The 17,925-nt window shown below is 57.1% G+C and overlaps 5 protein-coding genes across 5 annotated transcripts; 4 read left to right on the forward strand and 1 right to left on the reverse strand.

Annotated features, from left to right (window-relative positions):
• Nucleotides 1–222: 222 nt before the first annotated feature.
• On the forward strand, nt 223–3,474 carry TRAVEDRAFT_170943 (uncharacterized protein; the record flags this gene model as incomplete). The annotated part of the gene is made up of 8 exons (XM_008042655.1): nt 223–586; nt 771–1,371; nt 1,423–1,547; nt 1,603–1,742; nt 1,799–1,967; nt 2,018–2,185; nt 2,244–2,899; nt 2,953–3,474. The coding sequence occupies 8 exons, from the start codon at nt 223–225 to the stop codon at nt 3,436–3,438; spliced, it is 2,709 nt and encodes a 902-aa protein (XP_008040846.1). The 3' UTR covers nt 3,439–3,474.
• A 784-nt stretch (nt 3,475–4,258) lies between these two features.
• TRAVEDRAFT_49762 (uncharacterized protein) lies at nt 4,259–5,800 on the forward strand (the record flags this gene model as incomplete). The annotated part of the gene is made up of 7 exons (XM_008042149.1): nt 4,259–4,294; nt 4,365–4,559; nt 4,613–4,777; nt 4,838–4,916; nt 4,992–5,087; nt 5,166–5,368; nt 5,429–5,800. 7 exons carry the CDS (start codon nt 4,259–4,261, stop codon nt 5,798–5,800), a joined length of 1,146 nt encoding a protein of 381 aa, XP_008040340.1.
• Nucleotides 5,801–7,046: 1,246 nt separating this feature from the next.
• TRAVEDRAFT_65850 (uncharacterized protein) lies at nt 7,047–10,291 on the forward strand (the record flags this gene model as incomplete). Its single annotated transcript, XM_008042656.1, has 8 exons — nt 7,047–7,392; nt 7,445–8,045; nt 8,106–8,230; nt 8,286–8,425; nt 8,481–8,655; nt 8,707–8,874; nt 8,931–9,586; nt 9,641–10,291. The coding sequence occupies 8 exons, from the start codon at nt 7,047–7,049 to the stop codon at nt 10,124–10,126; spliced, it is 2,697 nt and encodes an 898-aa protein (XP_008040847.1). The 3' UTR covers nt 10,127–10,291.
• Nucleotides 10,292–10,714: 423 nt separating this feature from the next.
• TRAVEDRAFT_73269 (Na+/solute symporter) lies at nt 10,715–14,215 on the reverse strand (the record flags this gene model as incomplete). The annotated part of the gene is made up of 25 exons (XM_008042581.1): nt 10,715–10,893; nt 10,963–11,035; nt 11,095–11,370; nt 11,430–11,534; nt 11,602–11,747; nt 11,810–11,853; nt 11,910–12,018; nt 12,082–12,090; nt 12,149–12,202; nt 12,259–12,383; nt 12,439–12,522; nt 12,583–12,621; nt 12,675–12,688; nt 12,745–12,771; nt 12,828–12,982; nt 13,043–13,223; nt 13,277–13,367; nt 13,427–13,523; nt 13,579–13,594; nt 13,650–13,711; nt 13,766–13,788; nt 13,848–13,868; nt 13,938–14,032; nt 14,093–14,122; nt 14,176–14,215. The coding sequence occupies 25 exons, from the start codon at nt 14,213–14,215 to the stop codon at nt 10,761–10,763; spliced, it is 2,049 nt and encodes a 682-aa protein (XP_008040772.1). The 3' UTR covers nt 10,715–10,760.
• A 2,141-nt stretch (nt 14,216–16,356) lies between these two features.
• Nucleotides 16,357–17,834, forward strand: TRAVEDRAFT_49765 (uncharacterized protein; the record flags this gene model as incomplete). Its single annotated transcript, XM_008042150.1, has 7 exons — nt 16,357–16,386; nt 16,441–16,635; nt 16,694–16,843; nt 16,901–16,979; nt 17,035–17,199; nt 17,238–17,389; nt 17,451–17,834. The coding sequence occupies 7 exons, from the start codon at nt 16,357–16,359 to the stop codon at nt 17,832–17,834; spliced, it is 1,155 nt and encodes a 384-aa protein (XP_008040341.1).
• Between the last annotated feature and the right edge of the window lie 91 nt (nt 17,835–17,925).

Here is a 17,925-nt window from a genome sequence, read left to right on the forward strand (position 1 = left end):
GAGATGGAAGAGTGTACGCATAGGCGCTCATAACGAGAGCTGCGTTCCAGAGCAGAACGCGTGCTGCCCCGCTTCCGCTTCATCCTCTCTCCGTGTTTCCCCCCTCACAGGCCTCGCACGCCGCGCAACTCGCGCTTCTGGCGACTGCAACGCGGTATATAAACCCATGGATAATCTTCCGAGTTTTTCCCGAGCCCTCTTTCCCCGCTCCTCGACGCTGCCATGGTCGTCCTCAACGCTCGCCTCTCCGCTCTCTGCGCCCTCCTCCTCTCTGCCATAGCTGATGCCCAGTCCGCCAGTGAGATTTCCTCAGCTGTGTCGGCGTCCTCTGTTGTGGCATCTTCAAGTGAGGCCGTGTCCTCCGTGCTGACCAGTGTTGCATCCTCCGCACCCGCGTCTGTATCCTCTGCCATCCCCAGCGGAGTGAGCACTGCTTCGGCGTCGGCTTACACCGTCATCTCCGAGACGTCTGTCGCCTCGGCGTCGAGCGCGGTCTCTTCTGCAGTCTCCTCCGACCCCGCCTCCGCATCTGCGTCCACCCCTGCCTCGGCGTCTACTGCTGCCACGGGCCCTCCTCTTGAATCCAGTGAGTAAACTTGAAAATTCTCTACCATTTGAATGGCGCATATATGGCGCGGAGCAATTTCCATGTTGCACACGTTTGCCCTTGTGGGCGCGCGTGATTTTCTCATCTGCGCTCGGGGGTGTGCGCTTAGTCTAAATATGGTGCCTCGCGTGTGTAACATCGCACTAACTCTGTTTGTCTTCAGCGCACCTCACGATACCCCTCTCCAAATACCCCTTTACCTCCTTCTCGGTACCTTCGGCATCCCCGATACCCGGCGTCTTCCCGTCCACCTCGCCCAAGTCTCCTCCCCCTCCGGGGTCGAGTTTGATTCCCGACTTCGGCCCAGTCTGGAAGGCTGCACATGCGCGCGCCAAGAAGCTTATTTCTGGGTGGTCGCTCGAGCAGAAGGTCGCGACCACGACCGGCGTAGGCTGGATGGGCGGCCGCTGTGTCGGCAACATTCCAGCCGTCGCAGACTGGCCCGGCCTCTGCCTCGAGGACTCGCCTCTCGGTGTGCGCGATACCGACTTCGTGACCGCGTTCCCCACTGGCCTGTCAGCTGCTGCCACATGGCAGCGCGCTCTCATTCGTGCTCGCGGTCTCGCGATGGGACAGGAATTCAAGGGCAAGGGCGCGCACGTTGCGCTCGGCCCGATGATGAACATGGGTCGGATCGCTCAGGGCGGGCGTAACTGGGAGGGCTTTGGCGCAGATCCGTTCCTATCTGGCGAGGCCGCTTATGAGACCATCCTCGGACTGCAGGCGGGTGGTGTGCAAGCGTGCGCGAAGCACTACATTAACAAGTACGTCTTATACTCTTGTTGACGTATATGCACTGACGTTTCGTTGTGTAGCGAGCAGGAGCACTTCCGTACGCAGGAGTCGTCCAACGTTGACGACCGTACAGAGCACGAGATTTACTTCCATCCCTTCCTGCGTTCGGTGCAGGCCGGCGTTGCCAGTGTCATGTGCAGCTACAGTGCGTCGACCGATCGAAGTCTGCGCTTACCAGGTTCACTGACACTGTTTAACAGACCTCATCAACGACACTTACGCGTGCGAGAACGACTACACGCTGAACGAGCTCCTGAAAAAGCAGGCCGGCTTCCAAGGCTATGTCATGTCTGACTGGGGCGCACATCACTCTACCCTCGCCGCAGTCGCAGGCTTGGACGTAAGTATCTCGCTGAAATCTGCATCAATGCGCCGTAAGCTCATCTTTCGCCGCAGATGTCCATGCCTGGAGACATCACGTCCCTCTCTGGAACCACGTGGTGGGGCGCGAACCTGACTGCGTTCGTGCAGAACGGCACGATCGCTGAGTCCCGCGTGGATGACATGGCGGAGCGCATTCTTGCGTCGTGGTATCTCCTTGACCAGGATCAGAACTACCCTGAAGGTGCGTCTATCAACGCTAAACTTCGCGACAAATGCTCAGAGAAGCTGTAGTGAGCTTCAACGCGTTCTTCATGAACGACCCCGCGACCAACGCCCACATCGATGTGCAAGCCGATCACTATAAGATCGTCCGTGAGATTGGTGCGGCTGGTAGCATTCTACTCAAGAACACAGACTCCGCGCTCCCGCTCAAGAAGCCGCGCAGCATTGCGCTCATCGGTACGCCTTTTCCTTGACTGAATCGAAGGTGTCTCGCTGAAGTTATGCCCCCGTATAGGTAACGACGCTGGCCCGAGCTCGCGTGGTCCCAACGGCTTCACCGACCGCGGCGGCGACGACGGCATCCTCGCGATGGGCTGGGGCTCTGGCTCCGCGCAGTTTCCCTACCTCATCTCGCCACTCGAGGCTATCCAGGCTCGCGCCCGCAAGGACTCGTCCGGCTCGCAAGTCTCCTGGTTCCTCAACAACTGGGACCTCGCTGGCGCCCAGGCTACCGCGCTCGATCAAGACGTCGCGCTGGTCTTTGTCAACGCGGACGCTGGCGAGGGCTACATCACAGTCGACGGAAACGAGGGCGACCGCAAGAACCTTACTCTCTGGGATAACGCTGAGGCCCTCATCGAAGCGGTCGCGTCGGTGAACCGGAATACGGTTGTCGTCGCGCACTCCGTCGGCCCCGCGATCATCGAGTCCTGGATCGAGAACCCGAACATCACTGCAGTCGTGTGGGCCGGTCTGCCCGGGCAGGAGGCCGGCAACTCGATCACCGATGTCCTTTACGGCGACGTCAACCCCTCCGGCCGCCTTCCGTATACCATCGCGAAAGACCCTGCCGACTACAGCGCACAGCTCATCACTGGTGGCACTGGAGATGACATCCTGCGCATCGACTATACCGAGGGCCTGAACATCGACTACCGCCACTTCGACGCTGTACGTCTCATTTTGGGCCCCTCATCAGACAAGGTACTCACATAGCTTCACAGAACAACATTGTCCCGCGCTTCGAGTTCGGCTTCGGGCTCTCCTACACTACCTTCTCGTACGCCGGGTTGCACATCTCGCCGATCACCCACGCGGACAGCACGTCCGCCGCGCTCGAGTCCGCCTGGGCCTCAGGCAAGGCCTCTCCCGCCGACGAGGGTGCCGTCACCGCACTCTGGCTGCACCGTCCCGCGTTCGAGGTGACCTTCACCGTCAAGAACACCGGCGCTGTCGCAGGCACCGAAATCGCGCAGCTCTACTTGCATTTCCCGAGCAGCGCGGGCGAGCCGCCGAGCGTTCTTCGAGGATTCGAGGATATCCAGGTTCCCGCGCACGGGAGCGCGCAGGGCAAGATCACGCTCTCGCGCTATGATTTGAGCGTGTGGGACGTGGACGCGAAGGGCTGGAGGAAGCCTTCGGGCGTGTTCACGTTCTCGATCGGTGCCAGCAGTCGAGACTTCCGCCTGAAGGGGACGGTTCCACTTTGAGGGAGGTGTTTGAACTAGGATAAAAGGGATTGACGGCCAGTAGTACTCATGAGTATGATTGAAATATCATAGAGTGGCTTTTGTAAACGCGACTAGTTTTCGGGCTTGTCGATCAATCGACGTCAAGCCAGCTGCTTACTGATTCTACGACGTGTTTATGCTCACCTGCATAGATTTGGTCATCGGACTTTGATCTGTCGTAAGTCCGCTTGTGCCCGGTGAACCAGCGGAGTTCCCTGGGCGGAGTCTGAATTAGAGTTCAGCGATTCCAGGAACTCGAGCGACTCCCAGTTTGTTCTCTTCCTACACCACCCTTCACTGCTTAATATTCCACTGCAACCTCAGCTCGGCACAAGCTCATTCGTGTACACTAACCTATCCCTGTAAGACATTCCCGAGCTGAAGCCGACATTCTGTGAGTCTTGCAACCATCCGCAGGTCTCCGATCGGAGCGCGCAAGTCCCACAAGTTGGAGTCCAGTTAGAATGCTGAAGTGCGCGTCTGCATCATATACGCGTCCTCGAATACTGGCTTGTTGACTGCTGCAGTGCAGTGCATGGCTGAACATAGAGAAGTGTGCATTGAGCACCCCAGTCTGACGCTCTGAAGGCCGGTTTCCAGATGTTCATCCTAGTTCTACAGCAGCTCGTTTGCCCCATGTGAGGCGGCAGTGGATGACGGCTGCCTTATGTGACTCCGCTGTCGTTGTATCTTTCTCCCACCAGTCACAGGTTTGTCGATGGCGATGAAAGATTGTTCTCGTCCATATAACATGTCTGGCGGTGGGACTCCTGTCATGCGCCCCTTCCTTCATATCGCCATGTCCTTAGTTCAAGATGAAGATACAAACAGAACGGTACGTCATATCTGTGTTGGAGCCATACGTAGAGCTGACCGCTACCACTTCCAACTCATCACACTGACAGCTCACTCAAATGCATCACGAGCTGACCGCGTACATCATTGCACTCTTTCTCGAGACGCTGCTCTTCGGCGCGTTCACGGTAACCTATACGATGGGGGCATCGTCCTTATCAACTACGATTGCCTCACGGAGGCGCTCGATACGAGCGTGGGTCCTCCTGGGCGCGAGCACGACTATGTTCGGACTAGCGCTTGCGGTACGTCAACTCTACGACCGTAGTATCAGTGAACTGAACCTCTCATATCGTAGCATCTCGCACTGAGCTTGAAGCTAACACTATTCGGCTTTGTTACAAGCGCGGGAACTATAGAGTCTGTTTACGATGTGTTGACAGGCTTTACTTTCGTTTCGCCTCTGTGGTATATCAGGTTGGGCATCTACGTCACGCAAACCTTGATTGGCGATTCTTTCATGGTGAGAACGTCTCTGGCCGCTACATTCCACAGTAATTATACAAATGAACCTTCCCCACAGATATACAGGCTTTTCCTCGTATGCAATCGCAGCCGCAAGGCCGTCGGTTTTCCCGCGATGTTGTTTCTTCTTAACCTCTGTGAGTAGTACGCGTCGTTTCCAACGCCTATATCAGCATACTGACGATGTTATTCTGTCGTTGGTACGCCTTCAGTGTGCGGTTATCTCGCATTGGCTCCGGGGCCGGGCTTTGCATTCATCCCTCTCTCATTTTTCCTCTTCTCATTCCTCTGCAACGCGGTCTGCTCCGGTACGTCGTCCGCCTCGTCGGCACACAATTCGTCTGAAGTTGCATTGTGCTGTCTAATATGCATCGCTTCTGCAACAGCTCTCATTATGCGGCACGTGTTGCGCAACATCAATCAATATACGTCGTTATCAGCGCGGCTCCAGCTATTCCGGAAAGTAGTCGAGGCCATCGTGCAATCCGCCGCCATCTATTCCACAGCGTCCTTTGCCGTGGGGATCACCCTCATCTGCAGCCCCGCTATCGGCTTCGATGCCTGCATCGGGGTGTTCTCGTCGCTCATCGTGGGTGCTCGTTGTTTCTCAACGCATTGAATCGGGAGCTCAATCTGTGGCTCTGTATAGGGCCTCGTCTTTTCTTTCTTAGTGCTGCGGCTTGCCAGGAGCGCTGTGGATGACGCGGCCCGTCTTGATCCGCAGACCCAGGACAGAGGGGCGGACGGGTGCCGCGACGCTATAAATACGTGTCGCCCTATGAGCGTCCTGCTGCACATGCCTGCTTTCCTACCGCCAACGCTCCAACGATCCTCCGTTCGATTCTCGAACGACGTGCAACTAGCGGAGAGCCTCGTCATCATCATCAAACCGGCGGAGGCGCTTCTGCGGAATGACCCCTGCTTCGACGACGTCAATGTCTCGAATCTGGAGGGCCGTCTGGGAGAGGACGGCCTCGGCGTACTAGACATGTGCGCGACGAGGTTAGCGAGGATCGCTTGACAAGGGATCCGATAGGTACGTGTTTTGTGCTCAGTGCAGTTACGAGGCTGATCACTGTCAGGTTCCCGCACGTGTACTATCCATACCGTACACAATATATATCCGTGCGCCTATGCCTATGCCGGGCGTGTCCAGAGGCCATCTCTGTGCTGGCGTATAGCCGCCCTGATGACGCACAGAACAAGTTAACATCACCGGTGAGGTGGCCTACGTATACCTCCTTCATTCATCGTGATTACATCCTAACCCCTCAACAGATCCCGTTCTCTGACTGCATGGTAACACTCGGGGTGACCTCGACCGGCGGAAAACATCCGCGTTAGCAGGACGGTCGGATATAGTGCGGTGAGTCAGAGAAATACCATTCTTGCCTTACGAACGACGGCTACGTCAGTGATCGCCGGATGTACGTCAGCGGCGCGCAACCCCCGGGCGTAGGGGCCTGTGGATGAGGCCTCCTTCAAGGGATAGTCCCTAAGGTTCTGCGGAATCCCAGCACCAACTCTGGCGGTTCTGGGAATCCGCAGAACTTCTCTGTTCATTGTGCGGCCGGCCGAGCTCTATAGCATTGCAGCGTTCGATGTGGGCGGCGGGTCCAGCACTCCGAGCGACCAGCGAACGTGGGCTTCGGCCGTCCCCCCGAGTCAGAATGTCAATTTCAGGTGCTGGGCTGGCCCGGGCCGCCGGCGCCGTATGTCGCGACAAGGGTAAACAAACACCAACTCGCACCGTGACCCCACGGGGCCCCGATCTATTTCCCCGGCCTGGGGTGGTGCGCTGATCGGCGTTCAAAAGGGCGGTCATGCCACTGCCATGATGACTGGCGCAGAGGACGACATCGGCTTCATATGTAGTTGCGCAGACGCCCGGCGAGGATCGCGGCTGCCGCAGACTACTTGCGCATCTTTTCACATCTGGCCAGGGGAGAGGGAGGTCAAGAGGACAGATCGGCTAGCCGACAGACGGACAGGGGCCGGCGGTTTGTGCCGCCGGCGGGGGCGCGCACTCGAAATGGATGAGGCGGGATGGAAGAGTGCACTCGTGCCAGGGCGCCCGTAACGAGAGCCTGGGGTCCAGAGCTCTAGAGTGCTGTCTGTCCCGCTTCATCCCTTTCCATCCCTTCACTAGGCTCTGTCTGACTCTGTCGGTGCGCGCAAGCTGGAGAGAGCTTGAGCGCAGTATATAAACCCATGGATCATCCTCCGAGCTTTCCCCGAGCAGTCCTTCCCCGCTCGTCGACGCTGCCATGGTTGTCCTCAACGCTCGCCTCTCCGCCCTCTGCGCCCTTCTCCTCGCCGCCATCGCTGATGCTCAATCATCCAGCGAAATCTCGTCGGCGGCGGCTGCGTCGTCGGCCGTATCCTCAGTCCTGACGAGCGTTGCGTCCTCTGCATCCGCGTCTGCCTCCTCTGCTATCTCTAGCGGGGTCACGAGCACCGCGTCCGCATCGGTCTCCACCATCCTCTCGGAGAGTTCCGTCGCTTCTACATCGAGCGCGGTCTCTTCCGGAACCGCCTCCGTGTCGGTCTCTGCATCTGTGTCCGCCGCTTCTTCGGCGTCCACTGCTACGACGGGACCTCCTCTTGAGTCTAGTGAGTGCTCTGTTGTCAGCATTAATGTTCTTCACTAATTACGTCTCATCAGCCCACCTCACGATACCCATCTCCAAATACCCGTTCAGCTCCTTCCCCGTGCCCTCGGCGTCCCCGATCCCGGGCGTATTCCCCTCGACTTCCCCCAAGTCGCCTCCCCCGCCTGGCTCGCGCCTCATCCCCGACTTTGCGCCAGCCTGGAAAAGTGCACACGCCCGTGCGAAGAAGCTGATCTCCGGCTGGTCGCTCGAGCAGAAGGTCGCGACCACCACCGGTACCGGTTATGGGAATGGTCTCTGTGTCGGCAACATCCCCGCCGTCGCAGACTGGCCCGGTCTGTGTCTCCAGGACGCGCCTCTCGGTGTTCGCGGTACCGACTTCGTGACCGTGTTCCCCACCGGACTTTCCGCCGCATCCACTTGGCAGCGTGCTCTCATCCGCGCCCGTGGGCTCGCGATCGGCCAGGAGTTCAAGGGTAAGGGCGTGGAGGTTGCCCTTGGCCCGATGATGAACATGGGCCGCATCGCGCAGGGCGGGCGTAACTGGGAGGGTTTCGGCGCGGACCCATTCCTGTCAGGCGAGGCTGCGTACGAAACCATCCTTGGTATGCAGGAGGGTGGCGTGCAAGCATGCGCGAAGCACTACATCAACAAGTACGTCCATGGCCTTTCCGTGCGAGATTTTACGCTGACATATTGCGATCTGCGGTGTAGCGAACAGGAACATTTCCGTATGCAAGAGTCCTCGAACGTTGACGATCGTACCGAGCACGAGATCTACTTCCATCCCTTCTTGCGCTCAGTGCAAGCGGGTGTCGCTAGTGTCATGTGCAGTTACAGTGCGTCCACCAATCTAACTCTGCGCTTACCGTGCTTACTAACACTGACTGGCAGACCTGATTAACGACACATATGCCTGCGAGAACGACTACACTCTCAACGAACTCCTCAAGAAGCAAGCCGGCTTCCAGGGCTACGTCATGACCGATTGGGGAGGACACCACTCGACCATGAGTGCGGTCGCTGGCATGGATGTGCGTCTCTCTTCCGACTCTATTTCGTGTGCCATGGTCTCACTGTATGCCTCAGATGTCTATGCCGGGTGAGATCGTGTTGGGCGACGCATCCTCGGGCTCGTGGTGGGGCGCGAACCTCACCGCGTTCGTGGAGAACGGCACGATCGCGGAGTCACGCATCAACGACATGGCGGAACGCATTGTCGCGTCGTGGTACCTCCTGGACCAGGATAAGGACTATCCTGAAGGTGCGGCCTTTCTCAGTCCATCCTATGCCACGCGCTGACTCCTGCACACAGTCAGCTTCAACGCGTTCTTCCCCAACGACCCGGCGACGAATGGCCACGTCGATGTCCAGGCCGACCACTACAAGATCGTCCGCGAGATCGGTGCTGCGGGTAGCGTGCTGCTCAAGAACACCGGTTCTGCTCTCCCGCTCAAGAAGCCCCGCAGTGTCGCCCTCATCGGTATGCTCTGTTCTGCATCTTGACATCCTTCTCGCTAACACCGCTTCCACCTACAGGCAACGACGCTGGCCCGAGCTCTCGTGGCCCGAACGGATACACCTACGCTGGTGGCGACGACGGCATCCTCGCTGTGGGCTGGGGTTCCGGCATGACGGCGTTCCCGTACCTTATCTCGCCGCTTGAGGCCATCCAGGCCCGCGTCCGCAAGGATTCATCCGGCTCGCAGGTCTCGTGGTTCCTCAACAACTGGGACCTCGCCGGCGCGCAGGCCACTGCGCTCGACCAGGAGGTCGCGCTCGTCTTCGTCAACGCAGACTCTGGCGAGGGCTTCCTTACTGTCGACGGGAACGAGGGTGACCGCAAGAACCTCACGTTGTGGCAAAATGCCGACGAGCTCATCGCCGCCGTCGCGGAGGTCAACAGAAACACCATCGTCGTGGTGCACTCCGTCGGCCCCGCGATCATCGAGCCCTGGATTGAAAACCCGAACATCACCGCGGTCGTCTGGGCTGGTGTTTCTGGACAGGAAGCCGGCAACTCGATCACCGATGTCCTTTACGGCGACGTCAACCCCTCAGGACGTCTCCCGTACACCATCGCGAAGGACCCTGCCGACTACAGCGCGCAACTCATCACTGGCGGCGAGGTCGACGACATCCTGCGCATCGACTACACCGAGGGCCTGAACATCGACTACCGCCACTTCGATGCCGTACGTCGTGCTTTGGGCTTTACTGTTGACTGCATGCTAACATAATCTTCACAGAACAACATTCAGCCACGCTTCGAGTTCGGCTTCGGTCTCTCGTACACCACCTTCTCGTATGCCAGTCTGCACATCTCGCCGATCACCCACGCGGACAGCACGTCCGCTGACCTTGAGGCCGCTTGGGCCGCAGGCAAGCCCTCTCCCGCCGACGAGGGTGCTGTCACCGCGCTCTGGCTGCACAGGCCCGCGTTCGAGGTCACCTTCACGGTCAAGAACACCGGCGCTGTCGCAGGTACCGAGATCGCGCAGCTCTACCTCCACTTCCCGAGCAGCGCGGGCGAGCCGCCCAACGTCCTTCGTGGGTTCGAGGACATCAAGGTCCCCGCACACGGCAGCGCACAGGGGAAGATCACGCTGTCGCGCTACGACCTGAGCGTGTGGGACGTGGATGCGAAGGGATGGAGGAAGCCCTCTGGCAAGATCACGTTCTCGATCGGCGCGAGCAGTCGCGACTTCCGCCTGAAGGGGACGGTCCCCCTCTAGGTCTGCTATCATATCGCGTTAATTTAGGAGAAAATGATTTGGGAAGAGTGAGGAGGAGAAGAGGGAAGACGATCCCAACGATATATTACGTATCATCACGAACGAATTTTGTAAACATAGTACCATTGCTTGTCTATCTAGTGCCGCCAGTTGTTGGCCGCGCGATTTTCGACGCATCCTCACTCAGCAGCATACGCCGGCGGGGGTAAACAATTCCTTCCCCAACGTTCCGTCTTTCTATGCTCAAACCGCTTAGACCCCCGCCCGCGCGAAGGCAATGGACGGCTTCACCGGAAGCACGAATAGTGTCCAGGTGTTTATACGGACTGGCACCCAGCTCGCCAAAGCCCATGCCTTGAGGAGGCCCGGCCAGGAGTTTATCTCAGTCTGCTAAATGTCTGGGCGGAGAAACTAGCGTAAATTGTGTAAGGATGGCTCATACGGGTATGTGTCTTCGTGCGAGCGGCGCTACAGCCCCAAAAGAGATCATCACGTTATAGCTTGCGGGCGCGTCATATTCTTTACAGTACATGACAGACACGCATAGGACACTCTTGAGCATATCATTTTCTGTGTGATGTGGTCCATACGATACAGGTAGACAATGCATGTAATTATATCTCTTCGCTTCTCGTTACGCTTTGTCGTCTTCGGCGCGCGCAGCAGGTTTCGCGCCGAAGAGGCCACGCCCGATCATCCACATCTCCGTGCGCGACTCCCACAATGGCAAGATCATACAGAATATCCCGCTCATCGCGGCCCAGATTCTGTCGCGTACCCAGACCATCTGTCAGTTCTGTACTTCGCGAATTTGCAGCGGAAAGGGTATAGCTCACATCGTGCACGCGACCCAGAAGGTGTAGAAACCCTTGCTGAACACGTAGTGCGAGAAGAACATGGGGATCGGGACTACACGCGAGCTCGGCCGTGAGCAACGAAGCGCACTGCATCAGCCGGAAGAGACGTACCGAGGACCGCGACTATAGCGGTCAGAGCGAGCGAGTACCACGCCGCGCGCCGGAATACGCGCTTCAGCTCCGTCCTGGTCACTTCTGCCTTCTCAGAGTTCGTAGGCGTTTCAGCGCGGGGCTCGGCGACTGGCACGACCTCAGTCGTGGTGGTATTCTTTGACGGCGACTTCTCCACGTCGACTTGGGAGGACGTTTCGGAGATTGAGGCCTGCGAGCTTCCGTCGTCGTACATTGCAATCGCACGCGTTCCGGCAAAGTCGTACTTCGCAGGTCCTAATGTCACATCGACGTCAGCGCGACAACACAACTCGATTGGAGACTGGTGGACTTACTTGCCAACGATACGACCACCGTGAGGACCCCGGAGAACAGCAGTCCCGTCAAACCGCTGCACACGGCGGAGTACGGCTCTGCCAGATTCGGGACGTTGATCTCCCCTGTCAAATTTACAGCTCTCGTTAATCCCGTTCACGCTTGGCATGATATAACAGCGTAACGACGTACCATAGATCTTCAGGCAACCGATCATCCACGCGAGCATTCCCAAGACTGCACCGGAAATGCAGCCTGTGAATACTCCAGCGCGGGTGAGTCCAGACCAGGTGACAGTAAGCGCGATGGGTATGACCGCAGGGCTCAGTACGACGCCTCTGAAGTAGGAGAATGAGCTATTCACAAGAACGCGGGTGATAAAACCAAGAAGAGAACGTACTGGACGTAGAACAACCAGCCAAGGTCGATGCTTGCTTTGTGAAGCTGCGAGGATAGCCGAGGATCAAATCCGCAGCCTAAAACGAAAACGCTCGACGTACGATAGTTGCCCAGCACCCGGCCCAGACTGCCCAAAAGCAGATGAAGTAGTGGGAGACGCGGACGATCTCTGTGCTCGTTGCTTTTGGGCGGAAATAAGTTCGGTACAGGCTATGCATGCCCGTTGAGTCACGCTCCGGATACTGTTGGACATGGATGAGGCCGATGACTTACTCGTACGAGCTATGAGAACCGTGTGGTGAGCAGCCTGTACCGAAATACCCTGAGCGTAGATACTCACAATAGGCTCGAGACGGCGATCAGCTCCGCGCTGACAGCAGATGTGACAGCCATACTGCGTGGTGAGCTAGTAAGCGAGAGTACAAAGAGAGACACAGAAAAGGCACTTACAAGACGACTAGTAGGATTGCGATCGCGCCCCCTCTACCCATCACGACGGCCGCGGCCGCAGGTGCGGCCAGCCCAGCGCTCGTTTGGGAGGCAGAGAGCGGGTTCGGGTAAGTTGGGAACTTTGGCTGCCGGGGAGGCATAAGCATGATAATGGGTCGAAGTCTGAAGCATGCGGCATACATTGTTCACGAGTGCACGAGCGGCGAGTCCGAGGCAGGACGCGAAGCCCCACGGTACAGCAAACCATGAGAGACCGCCTAACATCTATGCGCGTAGTCAGCAAGGGATCTACGGGGAGGCTGAGAATACGGAAGGGAAACGTACGTATGCCTTTGTTGTAGAGCGCGGCGCGCTCGCGATGGCCTGCGATGTGGTCAGAGACATCAATGTATGACGTTCTTCATTCAGCGACGTACACGTTGCCAGTATCCTGAAATACCGTTAGGTCAGTGTACTGGATGGCGACAGGCGGTGAAATGAACGAACCTTGATCACAGAATACTCCCGAGAAGCCTGGGGTCGAAGGTTGGGAACCATAGCAGGAAGACCCTGGGCAACCAAGTACGTACCGGAAAGGATCGTCGCCGCACCAAATACCAGGCCCTGGTTGGACTTCATCGTCACGTAGCTTCCATCTTGGTTGCCCACAACAGGCGTATCCTTGCCCGCTTGCACGAGCAAGTCGTACATAGCGCCAATGCTCCCCGTCTCGTTGGAGGCGCCGCTGCACATGCGTAGCCGTCAGTACAGCCTGATGAATGAGCAAGAGCGATGATTGACGCACTAGACGTTGGCGAAGAAGATGTATATGATGATGAAGAGGATCATCGTGTGCGCATAGTCGCAGATGAACGTTGCGCGCAGACCGCCGAACACGACGTACACCGCGATCCCGATAGGGAGCAGGAAGCATGCGGCAATGATGTTCATCCCTGTGAGCGCGTTCACCGTCGCCGCCCCTCCAACTGCAAACATGTCAGTTGTGTCGTTCAAGGGCGTAGTTGCAGAAGTCGCTTACGAAGGAGAGATCCGCAAACGACGAGGATGCAGAGAAACGCGTAGAACGTGAACATCAGATGTGCCCCCGTGCCGAAACGCGCCTTCACGATCTATGCACGACGGCCACTGTCAGCATATACATCTGGGTAGATTGCGATGGGATGATGACCTCAAGGAACGTGTGAGCGCCGTTCGCGTTCATCTTGACCTTGGCTGCGACCATGGCGAATATCGCGAGCTGGATCGTTCCGCCCACGCCGTACCACCTTTCTCACCAAAAGTCAACTTTGGCGGCATAGAAAATAGCTGCAGCGGACTCACCAAGGTCCACTGACGCCTACTCGCATGTTGGGTTAGTTCTGCTGATGTTGACGAGATCGAAGCGAACCTACCGAAGGTATAGGCCGCCGTGCTCGACTGCAGGAGCGTCGCGCTCCACGTCCATGCGCTGACTCTAAACCGTACTGGTGGTTAGTGAGCGACACAGCCTCCGAGCGAAGTGTCTTACATCCCACAACAGACCAAACCCGGCTACATGGATGCGTAAGACAAAGATCGATATAGCATAGATATAGATGCATAGACGGTACCTTCACACTTCTGGACGCGCTCTGAGCAGTTCGAGATGATCAGGAGGACGTGAGCATCGAGATTAGATACTAAAATGCGCCTTGACTGACCGAAAACTCTTCGGACGACGAGGGTGAGAACTTGAAGAATTTCGCTTGGAGCGCTGTAAGACACAGCATCAAGGCCGCGAAGAAGAAGCCCACGCCTATAGGATGTCAGAACCACATGCATGATGAAGCGAAATTGAAAGTGTTATCGGACTGACCGACGACGACACCATATCCGACGCTTTCACCTGCGCTAGTGTCAGATGACTACGAAAGAGAAGACAAATCGCTCTGCACGTACTGAGCAAAGGCTTGAACTCCGTCTCAGCTGCTTGCGACATCGCTGTTTGGGCAAGAACGAGAGGGAGCGCCAAAGACGTCCTCTCCACAAGATATCCATTTCTCTTATCATGGGGTCAAGTTGGAGAAGCACCCCTCACGCAATGCCTGTCCGATAAGGAAGGGAGTACGTATCTGCGGAAACCGTAGATAGAGCCTCACAAGACCTCGCGGAGTTCCGCTCCAAGCACCGTGGGACTAGTGCGATATTGAGAACGTAACTCCCAGCCCTGTTCGGTGGGACGTTGAGCAGATAGACCGCCTTCAGATGGTCCGAATTGCGGGAAAACGTTGTCCTCGGCCTGGAAGGGGATGAGGGTGCTATAACCTTCGCTGCGCTAGAAAACTGTTCGGATTGGATGATATCTTTGGAAGCGTATCTCGCCAGTATCTACAGCATGTAGGGTTTTGAGACTCCATGCAAAAACCAGCGCTAGATGTCACGCAAGCGTCAGTGACACCTCTGTACTCGTCGCTCGGAGTGCACTCACTGAACATAGCCATGTCTCAAACGTTGTTTGCTGGGCTCCGGTATTTCGTCAGAGAATATTCCCAGACTAAACGCAAGCTACACCGTCAGAAGGGAGTAGGAGCAGCTGGGTACGCTGCATGCCGGGATACATGGTGGTTGCGGTCAAGAAGGATCCGGACGCTTGTTAGGCGCTCAACTATCGGCGCCCGCCAGAAGAAGCGCCCGTGTAGCCGTCGTGGCGCTACCGTTGCTCGACAACGTACTCACTCTCCGCCCTCCGTGTTCTTATATCTGTACAGTGTACTGCTACTATCTTCATCTTGGAGGTCTTTAACGACAAAAAAACTGGGAAAATCTTGGATACTAAGAGTCCTATGCGTGTTGAAGGTGCTATGGCGTCAGTCTTGTCTGCTAGCTAGCTCTGTCGATAAAGGAACGAAGAAACACAGGTCGGATCGGTGGGGGACTGGCGAACGAGTGGTGTACTTGCGTTTAAAACAACTACATTTCCCTGTGAGTTCTTTGGACCAGTTTACATGCTATCGATGGGCATCGGTGTCGGTTCGTAGAGGTGCAATAGTCCCACTGGAGAACATAGGTGGATTAAGCAGTGATATACATGGCAGTACTTGCCATGCGTGCGCGTGTAGAACATTGTACATGATTGTGCGAGCTGTAGGATCGTCGTTGAGCGTTGCGTTTGCTGACGCTTTCAAATTTGTGGCCTAGGTGGAAACACATCTACCCGGCACGTTCACCTAGAGTGGGTGCCATGCCTCCGCTTTCCATCATGTATGCTACGTGATTATAGCGCCTCTCTGGGGATGCTTTACAAGATCATGCAACAGTCAAATATTCACGATTTCTGGGATCACTCGGTGCTGGATTACGGGCCTGGTGCATTGAGAAGCCACGCCGAAGACTTTACGAGGCAAAAACGGGCACGGCCAGGGCGATAGCGTATCGCCTTCTTCTATTCGCCAAGCGACATCGCGTGTGTAGCGGTGAGTGTCAGAGTGAGTCCGCTCATTTAGATCATATTCCGTGCCTTGAGTGCTGCTTTACCTCGACGGCAGCAGTAGGTCTGGCCCTCTCGCCTCTGCGGCGGCGATATATATTGTCACCGAAGCAAGGACCGTACGTCCGCATGCAACGTGAGCAGGGTCGCGACCAAGCATCTGTCCCGGCACCGGTGAGTACGTATGTTCAGCGTCACGCCGGCATAGGCTAATGTGGGTGCAAGGATCACGGCTGACGCAAGTTGCAGCTGCATTCATACCATGATTCACAGCGCTCGTCGCAGGAATTTGTTAGGCAGGCGCCACTAGCGTCTTCTCCTTCGGCGCAATGATTGAGGAAGCCATCCCGCGCGCCCAACACGGGCGTAGCACAGGTCTGCTCCCATAGATGCTACCCGCATCTCTCCTGCGGATGAGGGATCTCATGGTCTTGGGTTTGATCTGTGGTCAGGGGTGCTGAAGTTCTACAGCCCCTCGCTAAACTGTCAAACCCGAGGCGGGCCCGGTGTGGGAACCCGACCATAGACGTTCCTGGCCTCGATATTTGAACGAAGCCCTTCCCCACCACCCTACCAGCTGGTTCCCCGTTGTGTGTCCATTTTTTTCTGGTCATCCGCTGCGCTTTCGACGAAGCCCTAAGAACGCCGCCGCGATGGATATGGCCCCGATGGGTGCCAGCCCGGTGCGTCGTGTAATATTGACGATTGTCTATTGAATTCCTGACATCCTTGCGTAGCTCGAGAGCTTGGCCGACCTACTGCCTTCCTACACTGCGTCGGTATTCCTAGAGTGCATGCTCTTTGGCGCCTACGCCGTGACGTTCTTCATGGGGGCTTGGTCGCTTCTCCATATGAGCTACATGGGCCGGCCGTCAAGGCGCGACCTCGTAATCCTAGGTGTCAACGCGACGATGTTCGCTCTTGCACTCTCGGTAAGCAACCACATCTCGAATCGACCGTGTACCCGACGCTCACATCTATACCCACCAGCATGTTGTGCTGAGCATCGTCGTTACGCAGTACGGCACCCTCGAGAGGGTCACGGATGGGCTGTACAAGGCGTCCAACATGACGAGCCATCTGGGCGCAGCCCGCTTCTGTATTTATGTCACGCAAACGTTGATTTGCGATACGTTTATGGTGGGCATGTCATTCAGAAATCCCTCCATCGTTTCTGACTTTAGACACGCCTGCCAGATTTACCGTGCCTTCGTAATATGGGAGCGACAATGGAAGATCATCGCACTCCCCCTAATCCTTCTTATCCTTGATGCTAGTGAGTGAGACACGGACGTACTACAGTCATCGTGCGCTGACCACCCCCACTCCAGTTTCCGGCTACATCAGCACGACCCCGAAAGGCGACAACCTCACCATGATGATCCTCTTCCCATGCGCCTCCTTTCTCACGAACTCCCTGTCCACAGGCATGTCGCACGGCACCCTTCGGATATGGCTGTCCACTAACCACACGAGTCTCAAACAGCTCTCATCATGTGGCGTGTCCTGTCTGGGGGCGCTAACACAGTGCAAGTGGCGCGTTTCACGCTGTACCGCAGAGTCATCACAGCCATCGTTCAGTCCGCCGCGGTGTACTCCGTAGCGTCTATCACCCTCCTGGTCACCGTTAGCGTGAGCCCCGACTCCGCCTATGCTACGTGCCTCACGATGTTCCCGCCCTTCATCGTACGTGCCATCCTTTGCTTACCGTCCCGTCTCACCGCCTCATCGCTCGAACCCCGCACAGGGTTTGATATTCTCGCTCGTCGTCCTCCGCCTCGCGCGCCGATCATCTGCTAGCGACGCGCCCAGCGCCGCCGACTCGCGCCCACTGTGGCACGAGCGCGGGCGCAGCGCGGCGCTCCTCCCGATCACGGCGGAGGGCGCGCGCGTGTCGAACTGCTTCCAGGCGCCCGCGATACACCTCCCACCCCTGGCTGCATACGGGGGCGGCGAGGCGCAGAACCCGGGCGCGCGCGTCCTCGTCATCGAGAAAGGTTCGGACGATGGATGCGAGGGGTACAGCGTTAACGAGTCGCCGAGGTTGTCAGACACTGTACGCGGCACGAGCGCAGAGCGATCCTTGGCGGGATCATTCGAGCGAACGGACACCAAGCACGAGTCTCTCTGAGGAAAATGCGCTTTGGCTCCTGTAACGATATTGGATTCTTCACGACAGTGATGCACAGGACATTTGGATTGTGTACAAACAGATCTACCAT

Source organism: Trametes versicolor (assembly GCF_000271585.1).
Source record: "Trametes versicolor FP-101664 SS1 unplaced genomic scaffold TRAVEscaffold_8, whole genome shotgun sequence".
NCBI lineage: Eukaryota > Fungi > Basidiomycota > Agaricomycetes > Polyporales > Polyporaceae > Trametes > Trametes versicolor.